This window comes from Carcharodon carcharias, chromosome 2 (genome assembly GCF_017639515.1).
Source record: "Carcharodon carcharias isolate sCarCar2 chromosome 2, sCarCar2.pri, whole genome shotgun sequence".
NCBI lineage: Eukaryota > Metazoa > Chordata > Chondrichthyes > Lamniformes > Lamnidae > Carcharodon > Carcharodon carcharias.
In genome coordinates, this window is record NC_054468.1 from 132203041 (window position 1) to 132222997 (window position 19957).

General features: G+C 40.1%; 1 protein-coding gene across 5 annotated transcripts in view; it reads right to left on the minus strand.

Moving 5' to 3' along the window:
• LOC121270856 (adipocyte plasma membrane associated protein) overlaps positions 1 to 19957 on the minus strand; it is a 71784-nt gene that overhangs the window by 38345 nt on the left and 13482 nt on the right. For 4 of the 5 annotated variants that reach the window (XM_041176414.1, XM_041176432.1, XM_041176400.1 and 1 more), the window contains 4 exons: positions 12467 to 12559; positions 11969 to 12085; positions 9627 to 9801; positions 7004 to 7138 (listed from right to left, as the gene is read on the minus strand). In XM_041176414.1, the coding sequence (XP_041032348.1) occupies positions 7004 to 7138; positions 9627 to 9801; positions 11969 to 12085; positions 12467 to 12559 (520 nt within the window). The remainder of the gene's footprint in view (positions 1 to 7003; positions 7139 to 9626; positions 9802 to 11968; positions 12086 to 12466; positions 12560 to 19957) is intronic. The other variant, XM_041176425.1, reaches the window with a different exon arrangement.

Here is a 19957-nt window from a genome sequence, read left to right on the forward strand (position 1 = left end):
ACAGTATGTGGAGCGGACTGTTTAAAGTGTTATCTGGATTCTCTAAATAGTAAAGACAGAAATAAGGTTAAGGGATATGAAAGTTTTACTTCAGGTTCAGGGACAAAAACACATTAGGAGTCACGAAAGAGAGTGGTGATTCCATGCAAAATAGCCTGGGTAAAACATTTGATCAGCACAGATGTCACATCCAATGAAATACCCTTACTGCTGATTAAGCCGTCTATGAAAAAGGCTCAAATGAAATTAAATATAGAAGATAAAGCAATTGCTTTTCAGAAATCTATAGAATTACAGTTTACGCAATCGGGACGTTATTGTATCCCCTTAACAAGACCTAATACTTCTAAACACGATGTTAAAGTGTTGATGACATTGGGGGTAGGAGTTTAAAGGAAAAAAGACAAAATGTTCTAAAACTACATCAGTACTTTGCCCATCCGTCTTCTCATAGGTTAAAAATCCTACTAAACGATTCAGGGGCAATGGATGATAAATATATTAAACTTATGAAAGAAATCAGTAAGAATGCGATATTTGTGAAAAAAAATATATAGGTCACCACCACCGTCCAGAGTGAGTCCCTCATTAGCAAGAGACTTTAATGAAATTGTAGTAATGGACTTGACATTATGGGATAAGGACAAAAACATTTTTCTCTTACACTTCATAGACATGGCAACTGTATTCAGTCTGTCAACAGTAAAAATAGGAAAGACAAATAGGTAATTGTGGAAAAATGGATAGGAACTGGACTGGGAGTACCGGCTAAATTGCTAGCTGACAACAGGTGAAATTTTCCAATGAAGAATTTAAAAGTATATGTGAAAACATGAACATTGTAGTAATGAACAGAGCAGCAGAAAGTTCCTTTAGTAATGGGGTTTGTGAAAGAAATCACACCGTAATTGAGGAGACATGTCACAAAATCTTAGCAGAACAACCAAGCTGCAAACTGACTTCTGCCCTGGCGTGGGCAGTCCATGCGAAGAATTCACTTCACATGGTTGGGGGGGGGTTACAGTCCCTATCAATTAGTTTATGGGAGAAATCCAAAAATATCTAGGGTGATGTGGGATCATCCCCCAGCCTTGAAAGGGACTATGACTAGTTCAATCTTTTCTGAGCGCTTGAATGTCCTGCATGAATGAAGGGCATTAATCAAGGCTGAGGTTTTAGAGAAAGTTTGACGGATCTTAAAGTACCACATAATCAGAAATAAATTTTAATCCAGGAGACATGATATATTTCAAAAGAGAAGGCCAGGAAGAGTGCAAACGCCCAGGTAAACTACAGGCAGTGTTGGGAAAACAGTAATTTTACAACATGGCAATCAAACTGTTAGGGGTACATTCTTTGAGGCCACCTGGCACTGGTTGTACATTTACAGAACCTGAACAGGTAATAGAAAGTGAAAAGGCACCATGCACTTTACATACACATATGTTGGACAATTATGAGGAGATTATGGCAGGTAGAAGCTGACTGAATATGGACAAAGTGATACCGAAGCGCAGGCTATTTATCCCGAAGGACAATTACCTAAAGTTGGCACTAGAGTAACAGAGCCAGTAGGGGCCAGTAAATGGAGGGATGCCACCAATACAAAGAGAGCAGGAAAAGCCACAGGCAAATACAAACATCAGCTGACTGTGCAAGATGAGGGACAGGAGGTAAGATCCATAAGGTCCAAAACGAGGTAAAAATGTGGAAGGTCAGAAAATGCAGTGCACGTTCTGAAAGTAGGCCTGTTAAGTGATCACAGCCCTAGGAAAAGTTCATGGACTTGCAAAAGGAACTCTGATCGTAGAAAGGACAGAAAGAGTAGCAATAGTCCAGAAAGAGATAGGAGAGCGAGTAGAGATCGTAGCATGACAAGAACAAAGACCATACAACAAGGTAGGAATACCATGAGAATTAGAAGCCCTTATGATCGAGAAGTTTCAGTGGCTACTAACAAATTAGGAGTTAAGTTGATAAAGGATGCCAAACAAAAAGAGTTGGAAAGAATTTGGTGCATACAATGAATTTCCAAATAGGGGACAGCCAGCTTTATCAAACAGTGGATATGCACAGAAAAAGGTACTTGCTGATGGCACAAAATAGGTTAATGCCAGACTAATGGATTGGGGTTTCAAAGAGAGACTTGGTGATCAAGATGTCAGAGTGGACTTTCCCCCACTGCAGGAAAAGTGAATTTGAAGATTTTCTTAGCTCTTTTAGTAACATATTCCTGGGAATGTAAATCAACTTATATAAAAACTGCATTTTTGCAGGGTGAGAAATTTCAAAGGGAAGTGTATTTAAAACAATCTAAAGAAGCTGGAGATATAGAAGGGAAACTGTGGAAATTAAACAAGTGTGTGTATGGGTTGAATGATATATCAAGGGTGAGGTTTCTCTTAGTTAGGTCCATCCTGTTGAAAACAGGTTGTACTCAGCTAAAAGCAGACCCAGAAATGTTCTACTGGTATAAGGAGAAACTCGCAGACATCTTTATGATGCACATTGATGGTCTTCTGTGGGGAGGTTCTGCAGAATTTAACCAGTGAGCAAGAGATAAAGCTAAGGAGTTCAAGATTGGAAGTCAGGCTTTGGTCGGCTTTAAATATATAAGGTTGGACGTTAAGAAGAATAAGTCGGGACTGACCAAAATCAAAAGTCTTATTTTGAAAAGTCAATTGCATCCCAATAAATCAGGTCAGGTCCTCACAAAAAGAGGATCCCGCATCTAAGAAAGAAATAGACCAATTAAGAAGTTTGATTGGACAGTTGAACTGATTGTGCACTCAGACTAGATGTGATGCTAGTTATGACGTATTGGAACAGGGTACTATGATAAAACATGCTACAGTTGAGAAGGCTCTTGAGAGCAAATAAAACATTAAATTTAGAGAAAAGTGCACTTAAGTTTCCAGCTTTGGGTGATCAAGAAGATATGAAGTTAGTCATTTTTAGTAATGTTTCACATGCCAATCTTCTAGATGGACATTCTAGTACAGTAGGGTTTATCATATTCTTGGTGGGAAAGAATAAACCTTATCTATTGGCCTTGTAAGCAAAGAAAATAAAAAAGGGTCTTTAAGGGCACCTTCACAGCAAAAACACTGGCTCGCGTAAAGCAATAGAGATGGGATTTTACTTGTCAAACATTTTGCGGGAAATCCCATACAAGGGGCAGAGAAAAGTTTGCCCATTGACTGTTATGTGGCTAACCATTCTCTGTGTGATAATGTACATTCAACAAAGCAAGACTGAGAAAAGTTTAAGGATTGACTTTACTAGCAAAAAAGAAATGCTAGAGAGAAAAAAGATCGCTAAGGTAAAATGGGCTGACGCATGTCACCAATTTTTGGGCTGTTTTACAGAAAGGAATCTTGCTTGAAGAAATTGTTGGAGGTCCTAGAAGAGGGACATCTAGTATGATGATAAGTTATAAGAAATGAGGAAAATCATTCTGTGTGTTTTGAAATTATTTATGTTATAAAAGTACGGTTTAACAAAAGAAAAGGGAATCTGTTAATGGTTTGTTATTATATTGTTAGGATACACTGGTGAAGTTACATTGTTTCATAGTTTGCCATTGTGAGATTTGAACTCTTGATAGTTTTGCCATTGTGAGATTTGAACTCTTGATAATCTTTTAAATTCACTCAACTGTTGTCTGTAACTCTTTCGAGTACAAACACGTTTCCATCTGTTTCAGATGAAGTTACATTGTTTCATAGTTTGCCATTGTGAGATTTGAACTCTTGATACTCTTTCGAGTACAAACCTGTTTCCATCTGTTTCAGATGAAGTCACATTGTTCCATAGTTTGCCATTGTGAGATTTGAACTCTTGATCTTGGGGTTACAAACCCAGTACCATAACCACTTGGCTATTTAGGCCAAGCCTAAAAGGTATCATCATCCTGTAACTCTTTCGAGTACAAACCCGTTTCCATCTATTTCAGATGAAGTTACATTGTTTCATGGTTTGCCATTGTGAGATTTGAACTCTTGATACTCTTTCGAGTTAACACGTTTCCATCTGTATTCAGATGAGGTTACATTATTTCATAGTTTGCCATTGTGAGATTTGAACACTTGACCTTGGGGTTACAAACCCAGTACCATAACCACTTGGCTATTTAGGCCAAGCCCAAAAGTAACTCTTTCGAGTACAAGCCCGTTTCCATCTGTTTCAGATGAAGTTACATTGTTTCATAGTTTACCACTGTGAGATTTGAACTCTTGATCTTGGGGTTACAAACCCAGTACCATAACCACTTGGCTATTTAGGCCAAGCTCGGATACACTGGTGAAGGGGCATTGTTTAATTAAGTACTTTGAGCATATATAAATAGGGAACAGCTGGGTCACTGGGGGTGGTGAGGGGAGCCATGAGACTGAACAAAAGTCAATAAACTCTCTCAGTAAAGAAAAGCTGTGTCTTGGCTTTGACTTCACCAACCGCTTAGATTCTATTAACACAAAATGGGGTATTAAATATAGCAGAAAAGATGTGGGAAAAAAATAAAGGGGCTGAGTAGCCTCAATAGATAAAGAGGAAATTACTTCTACAATAAGAGAGGTAAGCAGGAAATGAAGGCTTTATGGGTAGAATAAATATAAAAAGATTTGAGACTGGAGCAGGAGTTGTGCATAGACCCCACCCCGGTAGGATCTGTGAAGTGGTAACTTGCATAAAAGACAAGATTAGACAAGTGTGCAGCAAAGGCAGCATAGTTTTCATGGGGGATTTTAACATTTTTACTGATTTGAGATAAGCAGACTGGCATGTCAGAAAAGTAGTACATTTCTTGAATGCATCCAGGTTAGCTCCCTGCAACAATATGTCCTAGAACCAACAAAGAGGTATTTCATGTAGATGTAGTAATGAATAGTGAGTCAGACTTCGTTAACAGCCTAATAGTGCAGGAATATTTATCTAATGATTATATTATTATATTATCAAGTTCAACAGAATGTTTGAAAGGGTGAAATGTGCAACAGCTATCAAGATTCTAGATTTAAGGAAGGCTGAAATCAGTGATGATGATGCAAGGACTGTCCACAGTAAACTGCAAATCTGATAATGGGTAAAATGACAGAAGATCAGTGGGAAGTGTTCAATAAAGAATTTATTATTCAGAAAGAGTTGATACTCTAAGAGGCAAGAGCTCTACCTGCCAAAAACACCAACCATGGATGATTAGAGATAAGAGACAAGATAAAACAAAAAAAAAGCACAGATCCTGAGGAATTAGAAAGATTTAGAACAGCAAGGGAGACAAAACAGATAGTAAAAGGTACAAAAAGAAACTTAGAAGGCTATCAAAATCAACACAAACATTTTTTACAATTATATTAGGTAACGAGTGTGATCAGGAGCAAAACAGGCCCCTTGAAAACTTATAACAGTAATGCTGTCAATGAAAATAAGGAAATGGTGGACATGTTGAATCATTAATTTATATCAGTATTTACAGTAAAGGAAGAGATTAGCTTCTTAGGTATGTCCACCATGCTAATGTAAAATCAGGAGTAGGGAGCAAAAGAAACAACTTAACAGTAATTAATAAAGTATTGGCAAAGAAGAGTAACAAATCCCCAGGGTTTTAAAGGAAGTAGGCAAGAACATCACAGGTGCCCTAACTATAATCTTCTAAAATTCAAGATTCAGGAACCATTCCTCTAGATTGGAAGATTGTGCATATCACTCTGCAATTTAAGAAAGGCGAGAGGGAGAAAACAGGGGATGAAGGACCAGTTAGCCTATCAGCTTTTTTTTCAGAAAATTAAAGGAGTCTATAATTAAGAATAAGTGACTGAGATTAGTGAGAATTTTCAGCTGATCAGTGAGCACTATCATGGAATTGTAAAGAGTAGGTCATGTCTAATCACTCTGATTGAATTTTTTTTGAAGCTGTGACAGGGGAGTGTCTATGGATGTTATTCATATGGATTTCCAGAAGGCCTTTAATGAAGTCCCTCAGAAGAGACCGTAAGCTAAAGTTGAAACTGAAGGAACCAAAGGCAAATTATTGACTTGTTTAGGTAACTGGTGAGCAGCAGGAGACAGAGGTAGACATAATGGACTGGTACGCCAATTGGCAAGAAGATATGATGAGTGACATCCCACAAGGATTAGTGTTGGGGCCTCAACTATTCACTGTATTTATCAACAACTTAGATGATAGGATAAAAAGCCACATATTCAAAATTTGCCAATGACAAAGACAGATGGCAATGGAAGGAGTGTAGATGGAAACATAAAATTACAACGATATACTAAAAGATGAAATGAATGGGCAGAACTACCTCATGTGAATTTCAATGTAGGCAATGTAAATTGAAGTTTAAGATATTAAGGGGAGCAGATAAGATCCAGAGAGAAACTGTTTCCACTATTGAGGAGTCTAGGACTAGAGAGTATAGAATAAGTTTTAGGAATGAAGTTAGGAAACACTTTCACATTTAAAAATAGAAGTTTGGAACTGTTCTGCAAACAGCAACTGATGCTAGGTCAATTGTTAAATTTAAATCTGAGACTGATACCTTTTTGTTAGCCAAAGGTATTAATGAATATGGGGTTAGATCATAGATCAGCCATGATCTCAGTGAATGGTGGAACAGGTTTGAGGAGCTAAACATCCTACTCATGCTCCTATGTTCCAAACAGATTATCATCTTGTAGCCACTATGCGGCTCTGTAATTTCTAGAGATATTTTTTCTTTACTAGGTCAAGCAGCCAATCTTGGACAATGGGCAAATGCAAAGTTCTCTTACTATCGTATCTCTCACTACCTGTTTAGATCCAGTAATCAGTTTTTCCACAATACGGAGTGTATTTTATTTAGAGTAATAGAGTTTGTGGAGAGTGCAAAGAATATGCAGGGAGCATTTTAAAGGAATATGATAGATTTGCTTTCAGTAACACTGAGTTGCAATTATACTCTTAATCCATCAATAGGCTTGTTCACACATACATTATTTATACACAGCAATTTACTCCCACCTTCTAATTCTAGCCATGGTGGTTTCCGAAACTAGTACATAGTCCTCAGCTGGAGAGAGCTGGACTCCGTTTGCAAATCTCAGGTCATCCATTAGTACCTCCACTTGTTTTGTTACTGTGTCATATTCCATTAATCTGCAATAAGAGGCACAGGATTATTAACAGTTTAAGAATATTTCAAAAGTGACTAAAAATGGTGAGAAAAAAACCTGAAAACTATCTAATTACTAACTTCAGTCTGTTGGTATTTTCATTCTTCCCACATCACAAACCAAAAGTGAGACAGGGAGAAGAGAAGGACAGAAAGATTTGCAAACTAATCCAGTCACCGCTACTTAAAATATTCATTTGTTTATGTTGGCTAAAAAGCAATAATAATTATTTATACCTGTTAAGGTCATTTTCAAATCTGGCAGTTGTAACCTCTCAAGCGCTCAGTTTATTTCAACAGAAATAGCTGCGCTTACTCACCAGCTCACACCTTGTAAGATGCATTGGATGCAAGAGTAAACATATGTTCCCCTTTGTTCACAGGCCCTTCTAATCCCCTCAAAATGAAGAAGTTATAGTTCATTCTAAACACCGAACGCATAAATAAAACTGCAGTTCAAAGTGGTTCTGGAAACAATTGGGCAAAAGCTCACTACACAGAAGGAACATCATTACATAGTACAATACAGTAATAGTGCTATCCTCACTTTTGCATGAAGGTGCCAGATATATGCAGTAGGGCCTGTACACCAATGCAGCTGTGTGACGGACAAAATGTAAGCAAATACATCACAGATCAAAACAATCACCAATCCCTCTCCAGGGATTGCTGGAGCCTGGTGTGGTTAGTACCATTTTGTACCATTGGTCGTGTTATATTTCTTCCCCCTTTTATTGGTACGGGATTTGAGTCCTTGACAATTTAAAAAGTCAAAACCTTGACAAAATGAAAGCATGTTTTGAAGTTAACCAAATTAGAATCTGGATAGATTAGTAAAACATTGATGTATTGGAAAAACAAGTCCAGGAAGTTTATAAGGAGAAAGATGAGGGAAAACACTTAGGATATAGGAGCTATCAAAAAAATGGTAAAAGGTGATTAGAAGGGCAAAAGGGATCTAGAAATGAGCATAGCTATAAAAGCAGAGGGAGAGAGGTCAGACTTGGCTGAATGGAGTTCTTCAGACGCAGATACTGGGGCCCTTGTTTACAATCTAAATAAACAACATGTATTTAGAAACAACAATGCAAACAGGTAAAGTTCACAGATAATAACTAAATAGGAGAGAAGGGAGCTATATTCAGTAGTCTGATGAAATAGGCAAGATGTTATAGAAGGACTTTGACAATAAGTGCTTTATTTTGGTGGGAAGAGCATAGAGTGCAACTCTAAAGGGGGTGGAGGAGCAGAGGGTATGTGTATGGTACATGTGCATAAGTCATTGAAGGTGGCAGAACAGATTGACAGCGTGGTTAATAAAGCATACAGTATCCTAGCTTTATTAAAGGGGCACAGGGTACAAGAGCAAGGAGGTTATGTTGAACTTGTAAAAGACACTAGTTTGGCATCAGCTGGAGTGTTGTGTCCAGTTCTGGGCACCACACTTTAGGAAAGATGTGAAGGCATTGGAGAAAGTGCAGAAAATATTCACAAAAATGGTTCCAGGGACGAGGAACTTCAGTTATGAAGATAGATTGGAGAAGTTGGAACAGTTTTGGAGAAAACTAAGAGGAGATTTGATAGCGGTACTCAAAATCATGAGGGATCTAGACAGAATAGATAGGGAGAAATTGTTCCCACATGTGAAAGGATCGAGAACAAGAGGGCACAGGTTTAAAGTTATTGGCAAAAGAAGCAAAACCAACATAAGGTAAAACCTTTTCACGCAGCTTGGTCGCTATGGTTTAAGTGGTTTAAGGTCTGGAATGCACTGCCTGAAAGTGAGGTGGAGGCAGGTTCAATCAACGAATTCAAAAGGGAATTAGACTATTATCTGAAAATGTATAATGTGCAGGGCTACAGGGAGAAAGCCAGGGAATGGCACAAGGTGAATTGTTCATTCGGAGAGCTGATGCAAACACAATGGTCTGAATAGCCTCCTTCTGAGCTGTAGTGAGTTTGTAATTCTGGGATTCTATTTGCATGTGGGTACAATTACAGCAGAAATTCAATGCAGGTAAGTGAAAAATCTTGCATACTGGAAGGAAAAAAGGAACAGGAGGATAGTTAGCCAATAAGTGCAGTGTCCTCTATGGCATGGAATCATAGCGACCAAGAAGCCTCCAAGTTTCAATCACTGGCCTGTGCATATCAATTATGTCTCATTATTCCTAAAGAGTGATAATGGAGAAAAAGCAAAGATTCTGACTAGTCAGCAATCCCTATTAGAAAGGGTACTTTTGTGAAGGTCAGACTTGGCTATAATGCTTCCTTAAAAAATTAGTTTACATCCACTAAGTTTGTGCAAGTAAATTTAGCTAGATAGTAGAGGATATCCAGCACAAACCAGTGCACCCAGGAGAGAGGGCTAAAAGGAAAAGATGCTAAACAAAAAGAAAACTTTCCACTTGTTAGTAATACCACAACTCCAAACTAGCAATAAAAACTGTGATATGAATCCAAAATCATTACCGTCCATCAGCAGTGCCCTCCATAACCAGGTATCGATTATCTCTCCTCTGCCACTTGCTGCTGGAGTCTGTGAAGTAGATCTTTCTGCTATCTTGTGTGATAGTGAGGTCATTCACAAAGGCCATTCTCTTGCCTTGGATAACCTTCTGAGCAGAGACCAGCATTTCCATTTCACCTGAAATTATTAAACATAGAAAAGGCAAGTACTGCCCATAATTGGAACTATGACGTATAAGCAGGCCAGTTTAGCTAAAGATTTCAGAGGACCGCATCCTCCACTTAGTGGATATTTAAATTCTAAACATCTATTTTTCAGCAGAGACTTTCATCAAGCTGCTACAGCAAAATGAACCCACATTCATTTTTAAGTAAACATTTTATAATATTGAGCTCTTTAGAATTAACTAGTTTAAAAAATAAAAGGTAAGTATGAGAGCAAAAGGAATGGAAGTATATGTCAACAGGATAAGATAAATAGAATGGGAAGCTCTGTCAGCATTGACATGGTGGGCTGAATGGCCCATTTTTGCTATTAATTTTGTTTGAATCTGTACAGTTCAGAATATACAGCATATTCAGTATAAGCCCTTTCATACAAACAGTACAATTAATGAGACAATGGTTTACAACTTGTAAACCACTCACCATCACAAGTGTAAGAAACAACACATGGAATGGCTGGCACGGTGTACACAGGCTCTACCCAGCAGATACTTATCATTTCAGCAAACAGCCAAATATCTGAGAGGATGTTGCAATTCATTTACTTCTATTCAGCACAATCTGGTGACGAGGCTTGCGCTTTTTTACTTCTCTGTAACAGGATTGCAGATACTACAGCACAAGTTCACCAATCAAATATCGCCCATTCCTTCAATGTCAGTGGGTCAAATTCCTGGAACTCCCTCCCTAACAGCACTGCCAGTGTATCTACAAGTGGGCTGCAGCAGTTCAAGAAGGCAGCTCACCGCCACCTTCTCAAGAGCAATTAGGGATGGGCAATAAATGCTGGCCTAGCCAATGATGCCCACATCCTGTAAATGAAAAAAAAAATTGGAATCTAATATCGGACAGTGAAATTGTTGGTTTCTCCCCTCCTTCTCTATTCCATCCCAACACCTGACCCCCTCCACCCCCATCCTTCTATCCCATTGCCCCACAGAAAAGGTTAAATGCTTTGAACTACACTGAATCATTTCAAATCTCATGGGCCTAAACTGACCTCAACTTAAGTCTTCAATTCTTCCCCGCCAAAAATTGTGCCTCCTGATTGGATTTTTAAATTGTCATACTTACAATTGCCAAGTGAAGTTTTTATTTGGTTTATAAGATTTCAATCCTTTGCTGTATTTATGCCCACAAATTTGTGGAGCTCTTGCTAGAACTTCCGATTCCCTCTTTTGTTTCTTTATATTTTGCCTGGACCTTACAGCAATTGTGCACCCAATTTTGTGCTGCTAATCAGGTGGGAAACTTAGGTGAGAATCTCGAAAGACAGATTTACTACCTGCCCATTTCTCTCTGATCAGCAGGAGCTCCATCCGGTTATGGAGAGCGTAAAGTCATGCTAAACAGGCAGCAATGGAAATGGCAATAGTTTGCATCCAATTTTCTTTCATTCCAGTCTCATTTACACTGATTCCAATTGATTCTTATTTAAAATGACCCCCATGGTTACTTGGCTCCACAATGAAAGCAGAAGTCAGTTCAATAGAAGCAGCTCACATATATTACAGGTGCTATTAAAATAGGTAACATTTTTCAGGGGTTTAGTCTTGCCATCTACTATTCCACCTCCACAGGTCTCCATATTTTGAACATGGCCATAGGCAGCATCTTGGAAAATGAGTAAAAGGGAGGTGGAAAAGTAGGTGGTAACAGCAAAAATAAATCCACAAAAAATTTCACTGTGGAGCCAAGTAATCATGGGGGCCATTTTATACAGGGATCAATTGGAATCAGTGCAAGTGAGGGGACTTCACTCTGCGCTCCTTAGAAGAACAGAAGAGGAAACAGAGGGCGATTAGGCTGGTGAGATTGCCCTGGATCCAGCTGGTTGCACCATAGGGCACACAGACAGAGGTGTTCTAACCGCATTTGATTCAGAAGCAGTGCCAAAAAATGTCAGCCATGGCTCAACTGCTGGCACCCATGCCACTAAGTTATGGGTTCAAGCCCCACTCCAGAAACTTATGTGTATAGTCTAAGAACAGACAGCTCATTCCAATCTCTTGGTCTCCAAGTTATGCTTACTCTCATTAGAAAGCAACATACCTCAGATAGATGGAAATCTTACACATCCTCGGTGGTCAGTTACTTATCAGGTAATTAAAATACTCTACCTGTGACTGGATTTATTTCGAATAGCCCATAGTAAGCATCAGCCACATACAGAGTCCCATTAGGTCCAACACGGATACCCAAAGGTCTTCCACAGGTTGGTTCATCTTCTCTTGTTCCTGGGTGCAAGAAAAAGGTTTCAGTAACATCCTAAGTGTGGAGGATATGGCAGGGGGGGTGGTGGCTTTTGAAGCACAAGTGGAGAGCAAGGTGGTAAAGGAAGCGAGAGAAGGATTGAAACATTCTCAAATCACAATTTTTAAATTAGACATGAATATTAATCGATTTTTTCCAAGGTTAACCCAACTTGCACTTTGTAGTTCAACTTAACACAGTAGAAGTTGAGGCTAAGGAGAACAGAAAATAAAGTTATCTGAATAAGTGACAATTTTGTTAAATATTGGGTCTATTACTGCAGGACCACCTGACTAAGCTCAGTTTGATGTAAAAGCTACTCCTAACTGTATCAAAAAAAGTGCTAATTTTTGCATGTTCCTTACCACAAGGAAGTTTGCCTATCCTTGCCAGGGTGTGTATTTGCCCATCACTTATTTTCAGAATCTGTCCATCAGCCGTACCAGTGAATATCACATCTGCAGAGATCCCACATACAGAATTCAGTTACAAACAAGCTGCACTCAAGAACTTTCTAGAAAAAAGCAAAACTAGAAACCTAATCATTCAATTCTTCAGCTTTAATTTTAATAAGAAATAAAAGAAAGACTTGGATTTGAGGTTCATGACCTCAAGAATTCCTAAAGTTCTTTACAGTCTATGTAATTTTAAAAGTACATCACTGTTGTAATGTAGGGAAAGACAGCAACCAATTAACGCACGAGTTCCCAAAGAAAACAATGTGATAATGACCAGGTAATGTGTTTTTATACATTGGTTGAGGGATGAATAATGATCATAACTAGGAGAAATTTTTTTACACTTCTTTAAATAGACTGTACCTCTGACACTGCAGTACTCCCTCAGTACTGCACTGAAATGTCAGCTTGGATTTTGTACTCAAGTCCTTGGAGTGGGACTTCAGCCCATGACCTTTTGCCTCAGAGGCAAGATTGCTGCCAACTCAGGTATGGCTAATACGAGTGGGATGAATGTTCCTTTCCTCACCATCAGTTGAAAAGATCCTATGCCTATAAATTTAAGTAGTGTGTCAATTTAGCTCATGTTAAGCACAGTATATATCACTAAACTGACTCTAAATCAGCATTAATGATTAATGTCATACAAAGGGCTTTCATAATTCCTGGTGTAGCAAACACAGGGTTAAAAGAAAGATTGCACATAAGGTTGGAACAGATTAAAATATAGTGCTGGGCAATCTTTCTTTTGCAGTCCTCCATATCGACCATCCTATCAATAAAAATTGATTTCAACTGCCAGGTTAGAGAATTGTATTTTTGATCTCAAAGTCTAGATCATAAATAAATTGTGAGCAACAGTGGCCCTGGTAGGAATCACTGTGGGACCCATTTCTACCTTCTGGCACTCTTAATAGCTACCTTTATGCCTACCCACTGCTTTCTGTCCTGCAGCCAGCTAGCTATCCATTCTGCTACCTGTCCCCTGACTCTACATGTCCAGATCTTCTTAGTCTCTATGCAGCACCTTATTGAAGGCCTTTTGGAAATTGAGATATATTACATCTATTGTATGACCATTGTCAACTCTCTCTTCTACCTCTTCAAAGAATTAAGAGATTGGTTAAACAAGGTTTTCAGTTTTGAACTCTATGCTAAGTAATCATGATTATATTTTTGGTTTCTAGGTTTTTAAAAATTTTCTTTATTAGGGATTCCATTATTTTTCCTGCCACCAATGTTAACTGTCCTATATTTCTCTGGAACATTCTATCTCCCTTTTTAATTATAGATATAAGGTTAGCCTTATATCTCAGCACAATCTCTAGCACAATTTGCCCTCTTCTAACAAATTATTGAGTATTGTAAATAGCAGTCTCTGCTATGTCCTCTAGATTATTTTCAAAACACATGGGTGAAATCCGTGTGCACCATGGGTTTTATCTTTTTTTAGTGCCATTAGTTAATTTAATATTCCTCTATTTTAAATGCGGTTATATCATTTCTAATCTCCTCTTCTGATTTCATGTCCTCATGTACTTAACCTTAATTGATACAATTAACAGTGTTATTTGGAAAATAAAACTATATTGGTCAAAAGAGTTAAAGGTTCTGAGAGTACACAGATCACTAAAAGGAGTGAAGTCAGTTAATAAGGCTTTTGAAAAACAAACCAAGCATTACAGTTTATTTCTCAAGGGATAGAATTGAGTAGAGTGGTAATACTGAACTTGTATCGAACCATGGTTAGACCACAGTGTTTACCATTCCCGTGGCAATATTATAAAAGGATAGCAAGTCACTGGAGGGAGTGCAAAAAAGATTTACAAGGTATCAGAATGTGAGGTTATAAAGGATGAACAGGCTGATTCTCCCTTCTCTTGAAAATAAAAGGCTATAGGGTGACCTAATAGAGATCATTTAAAATTAGAACGGTTTTGATAACAGGAGGCGCAGAGTGCTCCCATTTGTGGGGAACAACAAAACTGGAGGTAATTCACCCTCCTGATTCCCTAAAATTTGTCCACCATCTACAAGGCACAAAAGTCAGGAGTGTGCTGGAATACTTTCCACTTGCCTGGATGACTGCAGCTCCAACAACACGCAAGAAACTTGACACTATCAGGACAAAGCAGCCCACATGATTGGCAGCCCATCCACCACCTTAAACATTCATTCCTTCCACCACTGATGTACGGTGGCTAGCAGTGTGTACTGTCTACAAGATGCACTGCAGGAACTCACCAAGGATCCTTCAACAGCACCTTCCAAACCCACAACCTCTACTAGTTAGAAGGACAAGAGCAATAGATGCAGGGGAACACCAAGTTCCCCTCCAAGCCACTCACCATCTGACTTGGAACTATATCGCCATTCCTTCGTCATCACTGGGTCAAAATCCTGGAACTCCCTCCCTAATAGCACTGTGGATGTACCTACATCAGAGTGCAGTGGCTCAAAAAGGCAGCTCACCAGCACCTTGTCAATGGCAATTATGGATGGGCAATAAATGCTGGTCTAGCCAGCGGTGCCTACATCCAATGAAAGAATAAAGAAAAATCATTATAAGATGGTGACCAGGAAATTAAACAGGGAATTCAGAAGTGAAAACAAAAAAATGCTTAGATGAGGCAGAAGCTGCAGAGTTAATGTTTCAGATTGCTGACCTCATTAGAATGGACGAGAATTCCATTGTTATATAAATGTGGATCTTTCTCTTGGAGGGGTGGGGGGAGGGAATCTTCAGTTTTAAGAAAGCTTCAGCCTCTCAAACTTTGTCTGTGTCTGCCTCAGCTCTGCACAAGTCAGCTCATTCTCAGTTATGCTTAATAATTAAGCAGGAAATGGCAAGCTCACCCTGTCCATTAGGACAAATATTACAATCTCTGCCCCCTGCCAACTTGCTAAACTTAGTGCTGATATAGCTCCCCAGCCATAGTCACAGAAAAACAAAGAGGGTGAAAAAAACAAACTGGTAAGAAAGAGATAGAAAGAAGGGGAGAGAGAAAAACAAAAAGTACATAGTAAAAGTTAATCAGAGAAAGGAAGGAATGAAAGCAAATAAAAAAAGCTATGAAATTAAATTCAATAAAGCTGGCAATTGTGGGCTAGCAGCTGCCAAATAAAAGCTATCGCAAAAACCCAGCTAGTTCATTAATGTCCTTCAGGGAAGGGAACGTGCACCCTTGCCCAGTTTGACTTACATGTAACACCAGTCTAGCCATGTGTTTGACTACTGATATCCTCATAAGTGACCTAACAAGTCAATGGGCTATGAGAGCAAATATGAGCCATGTCAGAATTAGGTGGCCTCCCACAAAACTTCCCTCTTCTTGTACTTCTTTACTTTTTCTAGATCCAACGAATCTACAATTCAGGACATTAATGTTTCAGTTAGCTTATTGACTGACTCTCTTTTCAAAGCGCATTGATTTTCTATCTCCACCTCTTCTCCTTTAGTCATAATCCCATGGGCAACAGCTGGAAGGAAGAATTGCCATGGTAACCTAGGTTGCAAAATTTAGATGTTTTCAAGATAATTGCAAGACAACTGAGGCCCTGCAACATCTCAAATATTAAAAATACTCCATATGACACGTTGTTAAAACAAGTGAAATCTAGCAGTTTTACTGCATGAATGAGCCAGTCACTTAATCCCTCATTTCACCAATCTTAAAAAGCAAAATGCATTTTCAAAAGGAAATAGGATAAATACTTGAAAAGGAAAAAATGCAGGGCTATGGAGAAAAAGCTAGGGTGTTAGTTAGTAAGTTAATTATTCTTTCAGAAAGCAGCATGACATGATGGGTTAAGTGGCCTCCTTCTGTGCTGTGATTCAATGAAATATGCAAAAATAGGTTAGCATCCTACAGTTGTGATTTAATATGATAGTGCTTTTGCATGTTTTAATTATGTATCAAATACATAATTAGATACAGTATATAAATTACATTATATTTTATAATTTGCACACCTCAGGCAAATGGAATAACATTCCAATCCTCATATCTGCTTGTCTAAACAGCTTGGAATATAACAATCAATATCTCTAAAAAAACACCCTTACTTTAAAAAAAAGCATAATGGGGATTGATCTATAAAATCCAGGTTATGGACAGTGGCAACACTAAATTATGAGAGGCAGCACTTATTTTAAATTTTATAACTAATTTATGAAATCTTGTAAACAAAAATGAGTAGGGACCTGTAAACCAAAGAATCTGCTCCAATCTCAGCAGCTGATAGTCATGATGTAGCATTAGCTTAGCCATTCCTGTTCCTAAACAGAAGACAGAAGAGATTCTCTGATAAAAGCAGAGAAAGGCAGGAAAATTAAAGGGGAACATTTCTCCAATACCGCAACTAAATCTATTATTTCTGTAACAGATTCTGTCCCAGTATTAGTTCCCTTAATCTGTGCTATCATTACAGCTTATGATTTTACTTTACATTTACTTATTTACATGACAGAGAGCCAACATGGATTCAATAGACTGAATGGCCTCCTTCTCTACACTAATCTCCAGAAGTAGCTTAGACACAAAGAAGTTGCTTTAACATAGTGGCTTTCACAACTTCAGGATGCCCCAAAACGCTTTACAGCAAACAAAATAATTTTGAAGTGATGTCATTGCCGTAATGTAGGGAGACACGTCAGGCAATTTTTGCAAACCAGCTCCACAAAAAGCAATGTGATAATTCCCAGATAATCTACTTTTAGTGAGGTTGGTTGAGGGATAAACATTGGCCATGACACTAGAGAGAAATCTCCCTTATCTTTGACTAGAGCCATCAGATCTTTTATTTCCACCCGAGATGAGCTTAGGTGTGACAGTACAAAAACAGAATTACCTGGAAAAACTCAGCAGGTGTGGCAGCATCAGCAGAGAAGAAAAGAGTTGAAGTTTCAAGTCCTCATGACCCTTCAACAGAACTGAGTGAATATTAGGAGAGGGGTGAATTATAAGCTGGTTTAAGGTGGGGGGAGGGGGGGGGGGGGGGGCGCGGCGGTGGGAGGGGAGGGGGGGGGTGGGAGGGGGAGAGAAGTGGGGGGTGGTGTGGTTGTAGGGACAAGCAAGCAGTGATAGGAGCAGATAATCAAAAGATGTCACAGACAAAAGAACAAAGAGGTGTTGAAGGTGGTGATATTATCTAAACGAATGTGCTAATTAAGAATGGATGGCAGGGCACTCAAGGTACAGCTCTGGTGGGGGCTGGGGTGGAAAGACAAGCAGGGCATAAAAGATTTAAAAATAATGGAAATAGGTGGGAAAAGAAAAATCTATATAAATTATTGGAAAAAACAAAAAAGGGGAAAGAAACGGAAAGGGGGTGGGGATGGAGGAGGGAGAAGGGAGTTCAAGATCTAAAGTTGTTGTATTCAATATTCAGTCCGGAAGGCTGTTAAGTGCCTAGATGAGGTGCTGTTCCTCCAGTTTGCGTTGGGCTTCACTGGAACAATGCAGCAAGCCAAGGACAGACATGTGGGCAAGAGAGCAGGGTGGAGTGTTAAAATGGCAAGCGACAAGGAGGTTTGGGTCATTCTTGCAGACAGACTGCACTGTTCTGCAAAGCGGTCGCCCAGTTTACGTTTGGTCTCTCCAATGTAGAGGAGACCGCATTGGGAGCAACGAAGGCAGCAGACTAAGTTGGGGGAAATGTAAGTGAAATGCTGCTTCACTTGAAATGTGTGTTTGGGCCCTTGGACGGTGAGGAGAGAGGAAGTGAAGGGGCAGATGTTGCATCTTTTGCGTGGGCATGGGGAGGTGCCACAGGTGGGGGGTTGAGGACTAGGGGGTGATGGAGGAGGGGACCAGGGTATCCCGGAGGGAATGATCCCTACAGAATGCCACCAGGGGGTTGAAGGGAAGATGTGTTTGGTGGTGGCATCATGCTGGAGTTGGCGGAGGATAATCCTTTGAATGCGGAGGCTGGTGGGGTGATAAGTGAGGACAAGGGGTCCCTATCATGTTTCTGGGAGGGAAGAGAAGGCGTGAGGGCGGATGCGTGGGAGATGGGCCGGACACGGTTAAGGGCCCTGGCAACGTACGTGGGTGGAAAACCTCGGTTAAGGAAGAAGAAGGACATGTCAGAGGAACTGTTTTTGAAGGTAGCATCATCAGAACAGATGCGACGGAGGCGAAGGAACTGAGAGAATAGGATGGAGTCCTTACAGGAAGCGGGGTGTGAGGAGCTGTAGTCGAGATAGCTGTGGGAGTCGGTAGGTTTGTAATGGATATTGGTGGACAGTCTATCACCAGAAATTGAGACAGAGAGGTCAAGGAAGGGAAGGGAAGGGTCAGAGATGGACCATGTGAAAACGATGGAGGGGTGGAGATTGGAAGCAAAATAAATAAATTTTTCCAAGTCCCAACGAGAGCATGAAGTAGCGCCGAAGTAATCATTGATGTATCGGAGAAAGAGTTGTGGGAGGGGGCCAGAGTAGGCCTGGAACAAGGAATGTTCCACATACCCCATAAAGAGACAGGCATAGCTGGGGCCCATGCAGGTACCCATAGCCACACCTTTTATTTGGAGGAACTGAGAGGAGTTAAAGGAGAAATTATTCAGTGTGAGAACAAGTTCAGCTAGACGGAGGAGAGTAGTGGTGGATGGGGATTGTTCGGGCCTCTGTTCAAGGAAGAAGTTAAGGGCCCTCAGACCATCCTGCTTCCTGTAAGGACTCCATCCCATTCTCTCAGTTCTTTCACCTCCGTCGCATCTGTTCTGATGATGCTACTTCAAAAACAGTTCCTCTGACATGTCCTCCTTCTTCCTTAAGCGAAGTTTTCCACCCACGGTCATTGACAGGGCCCTCAACCATGTCCGGCCCATCTCCTGGGCATCTGCCCTCATGCCTTCTCTTCCCTGCCAGAAACATGATAGGGTCCCCCTTGTCCTCACTTATCACCCCACCAGCCTCCGCATTCAAAGGATCATCCTCCACCATTTCCGCCAACTCCAGCATGACGCCACCACCAAACACATCTTCCCTTCACCCCCCTGGCGGCATTCTGTAGGGATCATTCCCTCCGGGACACCCTGGCCCCCTCCTCCATCACCCCCTACTCCTCAACCCCCACCTATGGCACCTCCCCATGCCCACGCAAAAAATGCAACATCTGACCCTTCACTTCCTCTCTCCTCACCGTCCAAGGGCCCAAACACTCCTTTCAAGTGAAGCATTTCACTTGCATTTCCCCCAACTTAGTCTACTGCATTCGTTGCTCCCAATGCGGTCTCCTCTACAACTGAGAGGTCAAACGTAAACTGGGCGACCGCTTTGCAGAACACCTGCAGTCTGTCTGCAAGAAAGACCCAAACCTCCCTGTCGCTTGCCATTTTAACACTCCACCCTGCTCTCTTGCCCACATGTCTGTCCGTCGCTTGCTGCATTGT